At 48.5% G+C, this 13,926-nt stretch overlaps 1 protein-coding gene across 1 annotated transcript in view; it reads right to left on the bottom strand.

Annotated features, from left to right (window-relative positions):
- Positions 1–7,515: 7,515 nt before the first annotated feature.
- LOC137503317 (hemolymph lipopolysaccharide-binding protein-like) overlaps positions 7,516–13,926 on the bottom strand; it is a 35,688-nt gene continuing 29,277 nt past the window's right edge. Inside the window, exons 5-6 of the mRNA XM_068230868.1 lie at positions 12,327–12,551; positions 7,516–7,709 (exon numbers count right to left, since the gene is read on the bottom strand). Of these exons, the coding sequence (XP_068086969.1) occupies positions 7,516–7,709; positions 12,327–12,551 (419 nt within the window). The remainder of the gene's footprint in view (positions 7,710–12,326; positions 12,552–13,926) is intronic.

The following is a 13,926-nucleotide window of genomic DNA, read 5'->3' on the forward strand; positions in this document are numbered from 1 at the left end:
TTCCTTGAGTCGGGAGTAGTACTGGGCACCTCGGACATATTCTGAGTGATGGCCCTCCTTGGGTCGGGAGTAGTACTGGGCACCTCGGACATATTCTGAGTCATGGCCCTCCTTGAGTCGGGAGTAGTATTGGGCACCTCGGACATATTCTGAGTCATGGTCTTCCTTGAGTCGGGAGTAGTATTGGGCACCTCGGACATATTCTGAGTCATGGCCCTCCTTGAGTCGGGAGTAGTATTGGGCACCTCGGACATATTCTGAGTCATGGCCCTCCTTGAGTCGGGACTAGTATTGGGCACCTCGGACATATTCTGAGTCATGGTCTTCCTTGAGTCGGGAGTAGTATTGGGCACCTCGGACATATTCTGAGTCATGGCCCTCCTTGAGTCGGGAGTAGTATTGGGCACCTCGGACATATTCTGAGTCATGCCCCTCCTTGAGTCGGGAGTAGTATTGATCACCTCGGACATATTCTGATTCATAGCCCTCCTTGAGTCAGGAGTAGTATTGGGCAGTTCGGACATATTCTGAGTCATGGCCCTCCTTGAGAGAGGAGTAGTATTGAGCATCTCGGACATATTCTGAGTCATGGCCCTCCTTTAGTCGGGAGTAGTATTGAGCATCTGGGACATATTCTGAGTCATGGCCCTCCTTGAGTCGGGAGTAGTATTGAGCATCTCGGATATATTCTGAGTCATGGCCCTCCTTGAGTCGGGAGTAGTATTGGGCACTTCGGACATATTCTGAGTCATGGCCCTCATTGAGAGAGGAGTGGTATTGAGCATCTCGGACATATTCTGAGTCCTGGTCTTCCTTGAGTCGAGAGTAGTATTGGGCAGTTCGGACATATTCTGAGTCATGGCCCTCCTTGAGAGAGGAGTAGGATTGAGCATCTCGGACATATTCTGAGTCATGGTCCTCCTTGAGTCGGGAGTAGTATTGAGCATCTCGGACATATTCTGAGTCATGGCCCTCCTTGAGTCAAGAGTAGTATTGGGCACCTCGGACATATTCTGAGTCATGGCCCTCCTTGAGAGAGGAGAAGTATTGGGCACCTCGGATATATCCTGAGTCATGGTCCTCCTTGAGTGGGGAGTAGTACTGGGCACCTCGGACATATTCTGAGTCATGGTCCTCCTTGAGTCGGGACTAGTATTGGGCACCTCGGACATATTCTGAGTCATGGTCTTCCTTGAGTCAAGAGTAGTATTGGGCACCTCGGACATATTCTGAGTCATGGCCCTCCTTGAGAGAGGAGTAGTATTGGGCACCTCGGATATATCCTGAGTCATGGTCCTCCTTGAGTGGGGAGTAGTACTGGGCACCTCGGACATATTCTGAGTCATGGCCCTCCTTGAGTCGGGAGTAGTATTGGGCACCTCGGACATATTCTGATTCATGGTCCTCCTTGAGTCGGGAGTAGTATTGGGCATCTCGGACATATTTTGATTCATGGTCCTCCTTGAGTCGGGAGTAGTATTGAGCATCACGGACATATTCTGAGTCATGGCCCTCCTTGAGTCGGGAGTGGTGTTGAGCACCTCGGACATATTCTGAGTCATGGCCCTCCTTGAGTCGGGAGTAGTATTGGGCATCACGGACATATTTTGAGTCATGGCCCTCCTTGAGTCGCGAGTAGTATTGAGCATCACGGACATATTCTGAGTCATGGTCCTCCTTGTGTCGGGAGTAGTACTGGGCACCTCGGACATATTCTCATTCATGGTCCTCCTTGAGTCGGGAGTAGTATTGGGCATCTCGGACATATTCTGAGTCATGGCCCTCCTTGAGTCGGGAGTAGTATTGGGCATCTCGGACATATTCTGAGTCATGGCCCTCCTTGAGTCAAGAGTAGTATTGGGCACCTCGGACATATTCTGAGTCATGGCCCTCCTTGAGAGAGGAGTAGTATTGGGCACCTCGGATATATCCTGAGTCATGGTCCTCCTTGAGTGGGGAGTAGTATTGGGCACCTCGGACATATTCTGAGTCATGGCCCTCCTTGAGTCAAGAGTAGTATTGATCACCTCGGACATATTCTGATTCATAGCCCTCCTTGAGTCGGGAGTAGTATTGCGCATCTCGGACATATTCTGAGTCTTGGTCCTCCTTGTGCCGGGAGTAGTATTGGGCACCTCGGACATATTCTGAGTCATGGCCCTCCTTGAGGGAGGAGTAGTATTGGGCACCTCGGCCATGATCTGAGTCATGGCCCTCCTTGAGTCGGGAGTAGTATTGAGCATCTCGGACATATTCTGAGTCATGGCCCTCCTTGAGTCGGGAGTAGTATTGGGCACCTCGGACATATTCTGATTCATAGCCCTCCTTGAGTCGGGAGTAGTATTGGGCACCTCGGCCATGATCTGAGTCATGGCCCTCCTTGAGTCGGGAGTAGTATTGAGCATCTCGGATATATTCTGAGTCATGGCCCTCCTTGAGTCGGGAGTAGTATTGGGCATCTCGGACATATTCTGAGTCATGGCCCTCCTTGAGTCGGGAGTAGTATTGGGCATCTCGGACATATTCTGAGTCATGGCCCTCCTTGAGTCAGGAGTAGTATTGGGCACCTCGGACATATTCTGAGTCATGGCCCTCCTTGAGAGAGGAGTAGTATTGGGCACCTCGAATATATCCTGAGTAATGGTCCTCCTTGAGTGGGGAGTAGTATTGGGCACCTCGGACATATTCTGAGTCATGGCCCTCCTTGAGTCAAGAGTAGTATTGAGCACCTCGGCCATATTCTGATTCATAGCCCTCCTTGAGTCGGGAGTAGTACTGGGCACCTCGGACATATTCTGAGTCATGGCCCTCGTTGAGTCGGGACTAGTATTGGGCATCTCGGACATATTCTGAGTCATGGCCCTCCTTGAGTCGGGAGTAGTATTGGGCACTTCGGACATATTCTGAGTCATGGCCCTCCTTGAGTCGGGAGTATTATTGGGCACATCGGACATATTCTGAGTCATGGCCCTCCTTTAGTCGGGAGTAGTATTGAGCATCTGGGACATATTCTGAGTCATGGCCCTCCTTGAGTCGGGAGTAGTATTGAGCATCTCGGATATATGCTGAGTCATGGCCCTCCTTGAGTCGGGAGTAGTATTGGGCACTTCGGACATATTCTGAGTCATGGCCCTCATTGAGAGAGGAGTGGTATTGAGCATCTCGGACATATTCTGAGTCCTGGTCTTCCTTGAGTCGGGAGTAGTATTGGGCAGTTCGGACATATTCTGAGTCATGGCCCTCCTTGAGAGAGGAGTAGCATTGAGCATCTCGGACATATTCTGAGTCATGGTCCTCCTTGAGTCGGGAGTAGTATTGAGCATCTCGGACATATTCGGAGTCATGGTCCTCCTTGAGTCGGGAGTAGTATTGGGCACTTCGGACATATTCTGAGTCCTGGCCCTCCTTGAGGGAGGAGTATTATTGGGCACCTCGGCCATGATCTGAGTCATGGCCCTCCTTGATTCGGGAGTAGTAATGAGCATCTCGGACATATTCTGAGTCATGGTCCTCCTTGAGTCAGGAGTAGTATTGAGCATCTCGGACATATTCTGAGTCATGGCCCTCCTTGAGTCAGGAGTAGTATTGGGCACCTCGGACATATTCTGAGTCATGGTCCTCCTGGAGTCAAGAGTAGTATTGGGCACCTCGGACATATTCTGATTCATAGCCCTCCTTGAGTTGGGAGTAGTACTGGGCACCTCGGACATATTCTGAGTCATGTCCCTCCTTGAGTCGGGACTAGTATTGGGCACCTCGGACATATTCTGATTCATAGCCCTCCTTGAGTCGGGAGTAGTACTGGGCACCTCGGGCATATTCTGAGTCATGGCCCTCCTTGAGTCGGGAGTTGTATTGGGCACCTCGGACATATTCTGAGTCATGGCCCTCCTTGAGTCGGGAGTTGTATTGGGCACCTCGGACATAATCTGATTCATAGCCCTCCTTGAGTTGGGAGTAGTACTGGGCACCTCGGCCATGATCTGAGTCATGGCCCTCCTTTATTCGGGAGTAGTATTGAGCATCTCGGACATATTGTGAGTCATGGTCTTCCTTGAGTCAGGAGTAGTATTGAGCATCTCGGACATATTCTGAGTCATGGTCCTCCTTGTGCCGGGTGTAGTATTGAGCATCTCGGACATATTCTGAGTCATGGTCCTCCTTGAGTCGGGAGTAGTATTGGGCTCTTCGGACATATTCTGAGTCATGGCCCTCCTTGAGGGAGGAGTAGTATTGGGCACCTCGGCCATGATCTGAGTCATGGCCCTCCTTGATTCGGGAGTAGTATTGAGCATCTCGGACATATTCTGAGTCATGGCCCTCCTTGAGTCGGGATTAGTATTGGGCATCTGGGACATATTCTGAGTCATGGCCCTCCTTGAGTCAAGAGTAGTATTGGGCACCTCGGACATATTCTGAGTCATGGCCCTCCTTGAGAGAGGAGTAGTATTGGGCACCTCGAATATATCCTGAGTCATGGTCCTCCTTGAGTGGGGAGTAGTATTGGGCACCTCGGACATATTCTGAGTCATGGCCCTCCTTGAGTCAAGAGTAGTATTGGGCATCTCGGACATATTCTGAGTCATGGCCCTCCTTGAGTCGGGAGTAGTATTGGGCACCTCGGACATATTCTGAGTGATGGCCCTCCTTGAGAGAGGAGTAGTATTGAGCATCTCGGACATATTCTGAGTCATGGCCCTCCTTTAGTCGGGAGTAGTATTGAGCATCTCGGACATATTCTGAGTCATGGCCCTCCTTGAGTCGGGAGTAGTATTGGGCAGTTCGGACATATTCTGAGTCATGGCCCTCCTTGAGAGAGGAGTAGTATTGAGCATCTCGGACATATTCTGAGTCATGGCCCTCCTTTAGTCGGGAGTAGTATTGAGCATCTGGGACATATTCTGAGTCATGGCCCTCCTTGAGTCGGGAGTAGTATTGAGCATCTCGGATATATTCTGAGTCATGGCCCTCCTTGAGTCGGGAGTAGTATTGGGCACTTCGGACATATTCTGAGTCATGGCCCTCCTTGAGAGAGGAGTAGGATTGAGCATCTCGGACATATTCTGAGTCATGGTCCTCCTTGAGTCGGGAGTAGTATTGAGCATCTCGGACATATTCTGAGTCATGGCCCTCCTTGAGTCAAGAGTAGTATTGGGCACCTCGGACATATTCTGAGTCATGGCCCTCCTTGAGAGAGGAGTAGTATTGGGCACCTCGGATATATCCTGAGTCATGGTCCTCCTTGAGTGGGGAGTAGTACTGGGCACCTCGGACATATTCTGAGTCATGGCCCTCCTTGAGTCGGGAGTAGTATTGGGCACCTCGGACATATTCTGATTCATGGTCCTCCTTGAGTCGGGAGTAGTATTGGGCATCTCGGACATATTTTGATTCATGGTCCTCCTTGAGTCGGGAGTAGTATTGAGCATCACGGACATATTCTGAGTCATGGCCCTCCTTGAGTCGGGAGTGGTGTTGAGCACCTCGGACATATTCTGAGTCATGGCCCTCCTTGAGTCGGGAGTAGTATTGGGCATCACGGACATATTTTGAGTCATGGCCCTCCTTGAGTCGCGAGTAGTATTGAGCATCACGGACATATTCTGAGTCATGGTCCTCCTTGTGTCGGGAGTAGTACTGGGCACCTCGGACATATTCTCATTCATGGTCCTCCTTGAGTCGGGAGTAGTATTGGGCATCTCGGACATATTCTGAGTCATGGCCCTCCTTGAGTCGGGAGTAGTATTGGGCATCTCGGACATATTCTGAGTCATGGCCCTCCTTGAGTCAAGAGTAGTATTGGGCACCTCGGACATATTCTGAGTCATGGCCCTCCTTGAGAGAGGAGTAGTATTGGGCACCTCGGATATATCCTGAGTCATGGTCCTCCTTGAGTGGGGAGTAGTATTGGGCACCTCGGACATATTCTGAGTCATGGCCCTCCTTGAGTCAAGAGTAGTATTGATCACCTCGGACATATTCTGATTCATAGCCCTCCTTGAGTCGGGAGTAGTATTGCGCATCTCGGACATATTCTGAGTCATGGCCCTCCTTGAGTCAGGAGTAGTATTGGGCACCTCGGACATATTCTGAGTCATGGCCCTCCTTGAGGGAGGAGTAGTATTGGGCACCTCGGCCATGATCTGAGTCATGGCCCTCCTTGAGTCGGGAGTAGTATTGAGCATCTCGGACATATTCTGAGTCATGGCCCTCCTTGAGTCGGGAGTAGTATTGGGCACCTCGGACATATTCTGATTCATAGCCCTCCTTGAGTCGGGAGTGGTATTGGGCACCTCGGCCATGATCTGAGTCATGGCCCTCCTTGAGTCGGGAGTAGTATTGAGCATCTCGGATATATTCTGAGTCACGGCCCTCCTTGAGTCGGGAGTAGTATTGGGCATCTCGGACATATTCTGAGTCATGGCCCTCCTTGAGTCGGGAGTAGTATTGGGCATCTCGGACATATTCTGAGTCATGGCCCTCCTTGAGTCAGGAGTAGTATTGGGCACCTCGGACATATTCTGAGTCATGGCCCTCCTTGAGAGAGGAGTAGTATTGGGCACCTCGAATATATCCTGAGTAATGGTCCTCCTTGAGTGGGGAGTAGTATTGGGCACCTCGGACATATTCTGAGTCATGGCCCTCCTTGAGTCAAGAGTAGTATTGAGCACCTCGGCCATATTCTGATTCATAGCCCTCCTTGAGTCGGGAGTAGTACTGGGCACCTCGGACATATTCTGAGTCATGGCCCTCGTTGAGTCGGGACTAGTATTGGGCATCTCGGACATATTCTGAGTCATGGCCCTCCTTGAGTCGGGAGTAGTATTGGGCACTTCGGACATATTCTGAGTCATGGCCCTCCTTGAGTCGGGAGTATTATTGGGCACATCGGACATATTCTGAGTCATGGCCCTCCTTTAGTCGGGAGTAGTATTGAGCATCTGGGACATATTCTGAGTCATGGCCCTCCTTGAGTCGGGAGTAGTATTGAGCATCTCGGGTATATGCTGAGTCATGGCCCTCCTTGAGTCGGGAGTAGTATTGGGCACTTCGGACATATTCTGAGTCATGGCCCTCATTGAGAGAGGAGTGGTATTGAGCATCTCGGACATATTCTGAGTCCTGGTCTTCCTTGAGTCGGGAGTAGTATTGGGCAGTTCGGACATATTCTGAGTCATGGCCCTCCTTGAGAGAGGAGTAGCATTGAGCATCTCGGACATATTCTGAGTCATGGTCCTCCTTGAGTCGGGAGTAGTATTGAGCATCTCGGACATATTCGGAGTCATGGTCCTCCTTGAGTCGGGAGTAGTATTGGGCACTTCGGACATATTCTGAGTCCTGGCCCTCCTTGAGGGAGGAGTATTATTGGGCACCTCGGCCATGATCTGAGTCATGGCCCTCCTTGATTCGGGAGTAGTAATGAGCATCTCGGACATATTCTGAGTCATGGTCCTCCTTGAGTCAGGAGTAGTATTGAGCATCTCGGACATATTCTGAGTCATGGCCCTCCTTGAGTCAGGAGTAGTATTGGGCACCTCGGACATATTCTGATTCATAGCCCTCCTTGAGTCGGGAGTAGTACTGGGCACCTCGGGCATATTCTGAGTCATGGCCCTCCTTGAGTCGGGAGTTGTATTGGGCACCTCGGACATAATCTGATTCATAGCCCTCTTTGAGTTGGGAGTAGTACTGGGCACCTCGGCCATGATCTGAGTCATGGCCCTCCTTGATTCGGGAGTAGTATTGAGCATCTCGGACATATTGTGAGTCATGGCCCTCCTTGAGTCGGGAGTAGTATTGGGCACCTCGGACATATTCTGAGTCCTGGTCTTCCTTGAGTCGGGAGTAGTATTGGGCAGTTCGGACATATTTTGAGTCATGGCCCTCCTTGAGAGAGGAGTAGTATTGAGCATCTCGGACATATTCTGAGTCATGGTCCTCCTTGAGTCGGGAGTAGTATTGAGCATCTCGGACATATTCTGAGTCATGGCCCTCATTGAGAGAGGAGTAGTATTGAGCATCTCGGACATATTCTGAGTCATGGTCCTCCTTGAGTCGGGAGTAGTATTGAGCATCTCGGACATATTCGGAGTCATGGTCCTCCTTGAGTCGGGAGTAGTATTGGGCACTTCGGACATATTCTGAGTCATGGCCCTCCTTGAGGGAGGAGTAGTATTGGGCACCTCGGCCATGATCTGAGTCATGGCCCTCCTTGATTCGGGAGTAGTATTGAGCATCTCGGACATATTCTGAGTCATGGTCCTCCTTGAGTCAGGAGTAGTATTGAGCATCTCGGACATATTCTGAGTCATGGCCCTCCTTGAGTCAGGAGTAGTATTGGGCACCTCGGACATATTCTGAGTCAAGGTCCTCCTTGAGTCAAGAGTAGTATTGGGCACCTCGGACATATTCTGATTCATAGCCCTCCTTGAGTTGGGAGTAGTATTGAGCAGTTCGGACTTATTCTGAGTCATGGCCCTCCTTGAGTCGGGACTAGTATTGGGCACCTCGGACATAATCTGATTCATAGCCCTCCTTGAGTCGGGAGTAGTACTGGGCACCTCGGACATATTCTGAGTCATGGCCCTCCTTGAGTCGGGAGTTGTATTGGGCACCTCGGACATAATCTGATTCATAGCCCTCCTTGAGTTGGGAGTAGTATTGAGCAGTTCGGACTTATTCTGAGTCATGGTCCTCCTTTAGTCGGGTGTAGTATTGGGCACCTCGGACATATTCTGAGTCATGGCCCTCCTTGAGTCGGGACTAGTATTGGGCACCTCGGACATATTCTGATTCATAGCCCTCCTTGAGTCGGGAGTAGTACTGGGCACCTCGGACATATTCTGAGTCATGGCCCTCCTTGAGTCGGGAGTTGTATTGGGCACCTCGGACATAATCTGATTCATAGCCCTCCTTGAGTTGGGAGTAGTACTGGGCACCTCGGCCATGATCTGAGTCATGGCCCTCCTTGAGTCGGGAGTAGTATTGGGCAGTTCGGACTTATTCTGAGTCATGGCCCTCCTTGAGAGTGGAGTAGTATTGAGCATCTCGGACATATTCTGAGTCATGGTCCTCCTTGAGTCGGGAGTAGTATTGAGCATCTCGGACATATTCTGAGTCATGGCCCTCCTTGAGTCGGGAGTAGTATTGAGCATCTCGGACATATTCTGAGTCATGGCCCTCCTTGAGTCGGGAGTAGTATTGGGCAGTTCGGACTTATTCTGAGTCATGGCCCTCATTGAGAGAGGAGTGGTATTGAGCATCTCGGACATATTCTGAGTCATGGTCCTCCTTGAGTCGGGAGTAGTATTGAGCATCTCGGACATATTCTGAGTCATGGCCCTCCTTGAGTCGGGAGTAGTATTGGGCAGTTCGGACTTATTCTGAGTCATGGCCCTCCTTGAGAGTGGAGTAGTATTGAGCATCTCGGACATATTCTGAGTCATGGTCCTCCTTGAGTCGGGAGTAGTATTGAGCATCTCGGACATATTCTGAGTCATGGACCTCCTTGAGTCGGGAGTAGTATTGAGCATCTCGGACATATTCGGATTCATGGTCCTCCTTGAGTCGGGAGTAGTATTGGGCACTTCGGACATAATCTGAGTCATGGCCCTCCTTGAGGGAGGAGTAGTATTGGGCACCTCGGCCATGATCTGAGTCATGGTCCTCCTTGAGTCGGGAGTAGTATTGAGCACCTCGGACATATTGTGAGTCATGGACCTGCTTGATTCGGGAGTAGTATAGGGCACCTCGGACATATTCTGAGTCATGCCCTCCTTGTGCTCAAGAGGCGAGGACTATACAATCAACCGTAGGTCGCTAACCTGTCAGAGGAGAGACTTTCACTTGGACTATGTGTAAGTAGATTAGCAGCCTGCTTCTCATAATTTACCTAGCTGAGAATATTTTAAGCACGCCTCCGGGATTAAAGGTTTTCCAATTCGTTTTGACAGTGCAGGATTCTTTGGAAGCAAAGAGGTGAAGGGAAAGGTATTCGATATTAGTCTATCGACCCACAGTAATGGGGAAAAATAACAAGTAAAGTAGAAATGGGCGAGTTAGGAAGAGTTAGGAAATAATGATATTTCGGTAAGCGGAGATTATGAGGAAGGGATAGGAGAAAATCAAATGTTTTAACAAGTGTTGATAAGGGATGAGCAGTGTGTGCGGTACGGAGGGAAAACGGAAATAAATAATGTTCTGAGTTAATCTGGTGAACTCATAGTACTTTCGAGCAAATCACGGTACAGGTGGAAGGAATGTAAGAGGAAATATTTTTCTTGACGTCGTGAACAACCGAGCTCACAGAGTAATAAGGTGAGCCTGGAAAGTTAGTAAAGATCCTTCTGATTTGACGAAAGCAGTAATTGCACCTATCTGTAAGATAGGGAAGGACTGCTAGAACTATCAAGGTATTTCAACGACACTGATGATGGTGATTCTTTCGAGCACCGGGCAAGGTATTCACTAGTATTTTTGGAGGGAGAAACCAATAAATGTCTTATACTGTGTTGGTGAGACCAATGTGGTTTCAGACCTCAGAGGGATTTTCATGGTCAAATCTTCAGTATTCGTTAGATAAGTAAAAAGTGCTCTGATATGAATATAAATTTGTGTTTATGTTTCGTAGATCTAGAGAAGGCATATGACTGAGTACTTCAGCGAAGGATGTCAGCCACACTGTGATAATATGGGGTTAAGCCCAGATTATTGGAAGCAATAAAACTCACTTATGTTGACATTGAAAGTTGATGGTAGAACGAGTTCTTGATTCAAGGTACTTACAGGGGTGGGATATGGCTGCAATCTTCAATGTTGTTGTTCATAGTTTACATCTACTGGAAGGTATAAAGCGCCAGGGATGCTGAAATGTCGTAAGCATTTTGGTGTTAATGGCAGACAGAGCTGAAAGCCTGCAGTCTAATTTCTTGGAACTTAATATAGGTGCAGTGAGTACGACATTAATATTGGCATTACCAAGAATAAAGGGGCTCCCTGGCCGAGGCGGTAAAGGTGCAATCGGTTCGCCCGGAATGACGTGGGTTCAGATCCCCGTCAGAAAGTCTGGAGTTTCATATGGCCCTGTGGTTCTCTCATCCTACACCAAAAATGAGTACCAGGTTAATTCTTGGGGGCAAAGGCGGCCGGGCGTAGAGCTAACCACTCTACCCCATCAAGTGCCGAGGTTACGAATAGTAGAAGACTTTACCTTCCACCACTTCCAGGGCCTTCATGGCCTGTACACAGATGTCTTTGCTTTTTTTTTACCAAGAGTAAAGTCATGTCAGTGGGGAAGAAAGTTCCGAGAACTGAATGTCAGGTCGGAGATACAAAACTGGAACTTCTCCCAGGAAGCAAGGTGCATCAAAGGTAATGCAGTCAACTCTGGGATGAAACGGCCTATTTTCAGGAAAACTTCGCTGTGTGGGAGAGCAAGCTCGGAGGACTCGGGATATCTCGTCCATACGTTAGTTGTTATATACGTTGAAATAATGAGAATGATGTCTGGAAACACCGGGTGGGAACTATGACAGGAACGTACCCAGAATGAGAAGACAAATGCTAAGTTAGGCATAATTTCCATGGATGAAGGGGTATTCCGGTGTTGGGGTTGCGTGAGATGAATGGAGGATGATGGGTTACCTGCGAGAATAACGGAGTCAGCCATCGAGGGTAAGAACAGTAGAGGAGATCAGGACTCAGTTTCTAATGATTTAAAGACAAGAGGTGTGGAACTAAACGAGGGCACAACATTCTATAATGATGATGTCCCTACCACGACCCCAGTATGTCCTAATCTCTAGTTGGTGTCCTTGATAAACCTGGTCTTGGTGCGGCACATAGCCTACTCCTGTCAAAGAACACCGAGAGGTCTGCTCAAGGATTAACGTCTCCCTCCTACAGATGAATGTCCTCATACCCTCACTTTACGGGCCTTTCCCTTCATTTAGACATAACAAATATTATTCACTTTATGTTCCAGTACCTACATTCGTATGGTTTGGGAGACGCCAACGTGCCGGAATTTTGTCCACCAGGATTTATTTTATGTGCCAGTAAATCTACCGACACGAGACTGTCGTACCACCGGACTGAGCGAGAATCGAACCTGCCAATGTGGTCTCAGAAGGCCAGCGCTCTACCGCCTGAGATTCTATGGGTAAGACTTATTCATTCTTCCCCTGATTATAGGCAATACGGTGTGGTCGTCAGCCAGTGACATCGCTAACTACAGCTAAATGTCGGCTTCTGTTGTTTAATATGACAAATGTCTTCCGTCCGACATTCGGTAATTCATGAGGAGAAGAGAGCTAGAGAGAACTCACCTTTCACAGACACCCAACGATCTTCACCTTCGGGCTTGTAAACTCCCATCCAGGGGTTCCAGATCACACTCTCGAACATTGTAGGGAACACCTCGCTTCTCTCCCGTTCACTTTCCAGTACCATGAGATCACCTCCGTCTCTCTTGCACTGCTCCCTGGCGTCACTCCAACTCTTTCCTTCACTGTACGTCTTATAACAGTTGAAACCTTCAAACAGTCGGTAACCTGTGGGCAGATAGAACATCACATTTAAATAGTTAGTTCACACGTTTATATTTTAGACCATCCTTCGGGAGAAAATGACGATCCTTCATTACTTGTCGTACTCTTTGATGCATGACATGATCAGGAGACACCTTAGCGTACAGAAGAGGAGTTAATGAGATGAAGTGAAGGACGTGAGGTACGATAGCGGAAAGGAGAGGGTGAAACGCGGTGCCGACATGCAGCCTACTTCGGTCATAAAACAGCAAGCGATTTGCTCATGGCTCAACTTCGCCGTCCGTCATATGCCCTCACTCTAAATGAGCACTGTGGAGAGGTTTGTAATGAATCCAAGCTTTTGTACGCAATCTACCAGCACCTCTCCCACCCGGCTGGCCAACATTGTGATGGTGAAAATTGTTTCGACCAAGGGGACGCCTTAAGCATCTTGCCCAGCAGGTGGACCAGTGCTTCTATCTACGTGATAAACTGATTTGTGCAGCTTATTTCAGGAGCTGGATCGTTCGGAGTATTTTCGAGATGATTTAGCTGTCTTGGAGATGTGAAAAATGAATAATCAACAAGATCACCGTCGTATTTCCTGTACTTGGTCATGGATAATTAAATATGTGTGGCGCGTCTGAAAATGCCCAGTTTTCTGCTGAGTAACTTCGATTGGAAATTGGGCATATTAGATGTTGCCGGATATTCCAAACGATTTCCGTAACGTTTTATTCTACTGGCTACCATGTGACTTGAAACAAATGATCCCTACACACGCCTGCTCTAATTGTATGATGACATGAATTAGAATGTTTGCACTTATATAACCAGGGGTGACGTTCAGTATAGCATGCATTGCTTTGGGCTGGATCCAGCTGTACACACAGGGAACAAACATGAAACCAGACCATGATATGCCAACTGATCTTCATTTTTTCTGAGGTAAATGCTTCCTAATAAGAAAACCTTCACTTGTAATGATTCAGAGTTAAACATATTTCCTTCTGTTACCTTTAACTCGTGTAATATCAACGTCCATGCTCCTTCTTCCACTCAGTAGCAGTAGCAAAGTGGCGGTAAGACGTGATGATTAAGCGGTGCCGAAAACCACTGGGTGATCTTGTTTAAAAGAAGAGAATCCAGGGCAATGCATTCCATTCTTAACTTTCAGTTAATGTTTCTTTAACATTGTATAGAATATAATTATTTCCTCTTCTTGTTGATTTATGTTCAGATTCGGGATTTTATAGTGACATCAGTCCGCGTGGATTGCCCCTTCTCTGGAGAGTTTCGTTTCCTAACTGTCCTCGGGAGAAATTTCATCGATCTCCGTAAATTACTTTACTTTTATCAAGAAGTAATGCTAAAAATTGATATCACACCTGAAAACAAA

Source organism: Anabrus simplex, chromosome X (genome assembly GCF_040414725.1).
Source record: "Anabrus simplex isolate iqAnaSimp1 chromosome X, ASM4041472v1, whole genome shotgun sequence".
NCBI classification, from domain to species: Eukaryota; Metazoa; Arthropoda; class Insecta; order Orthoptera; family Tettigoniidae; genus Anabrus; species Anabrus simplex.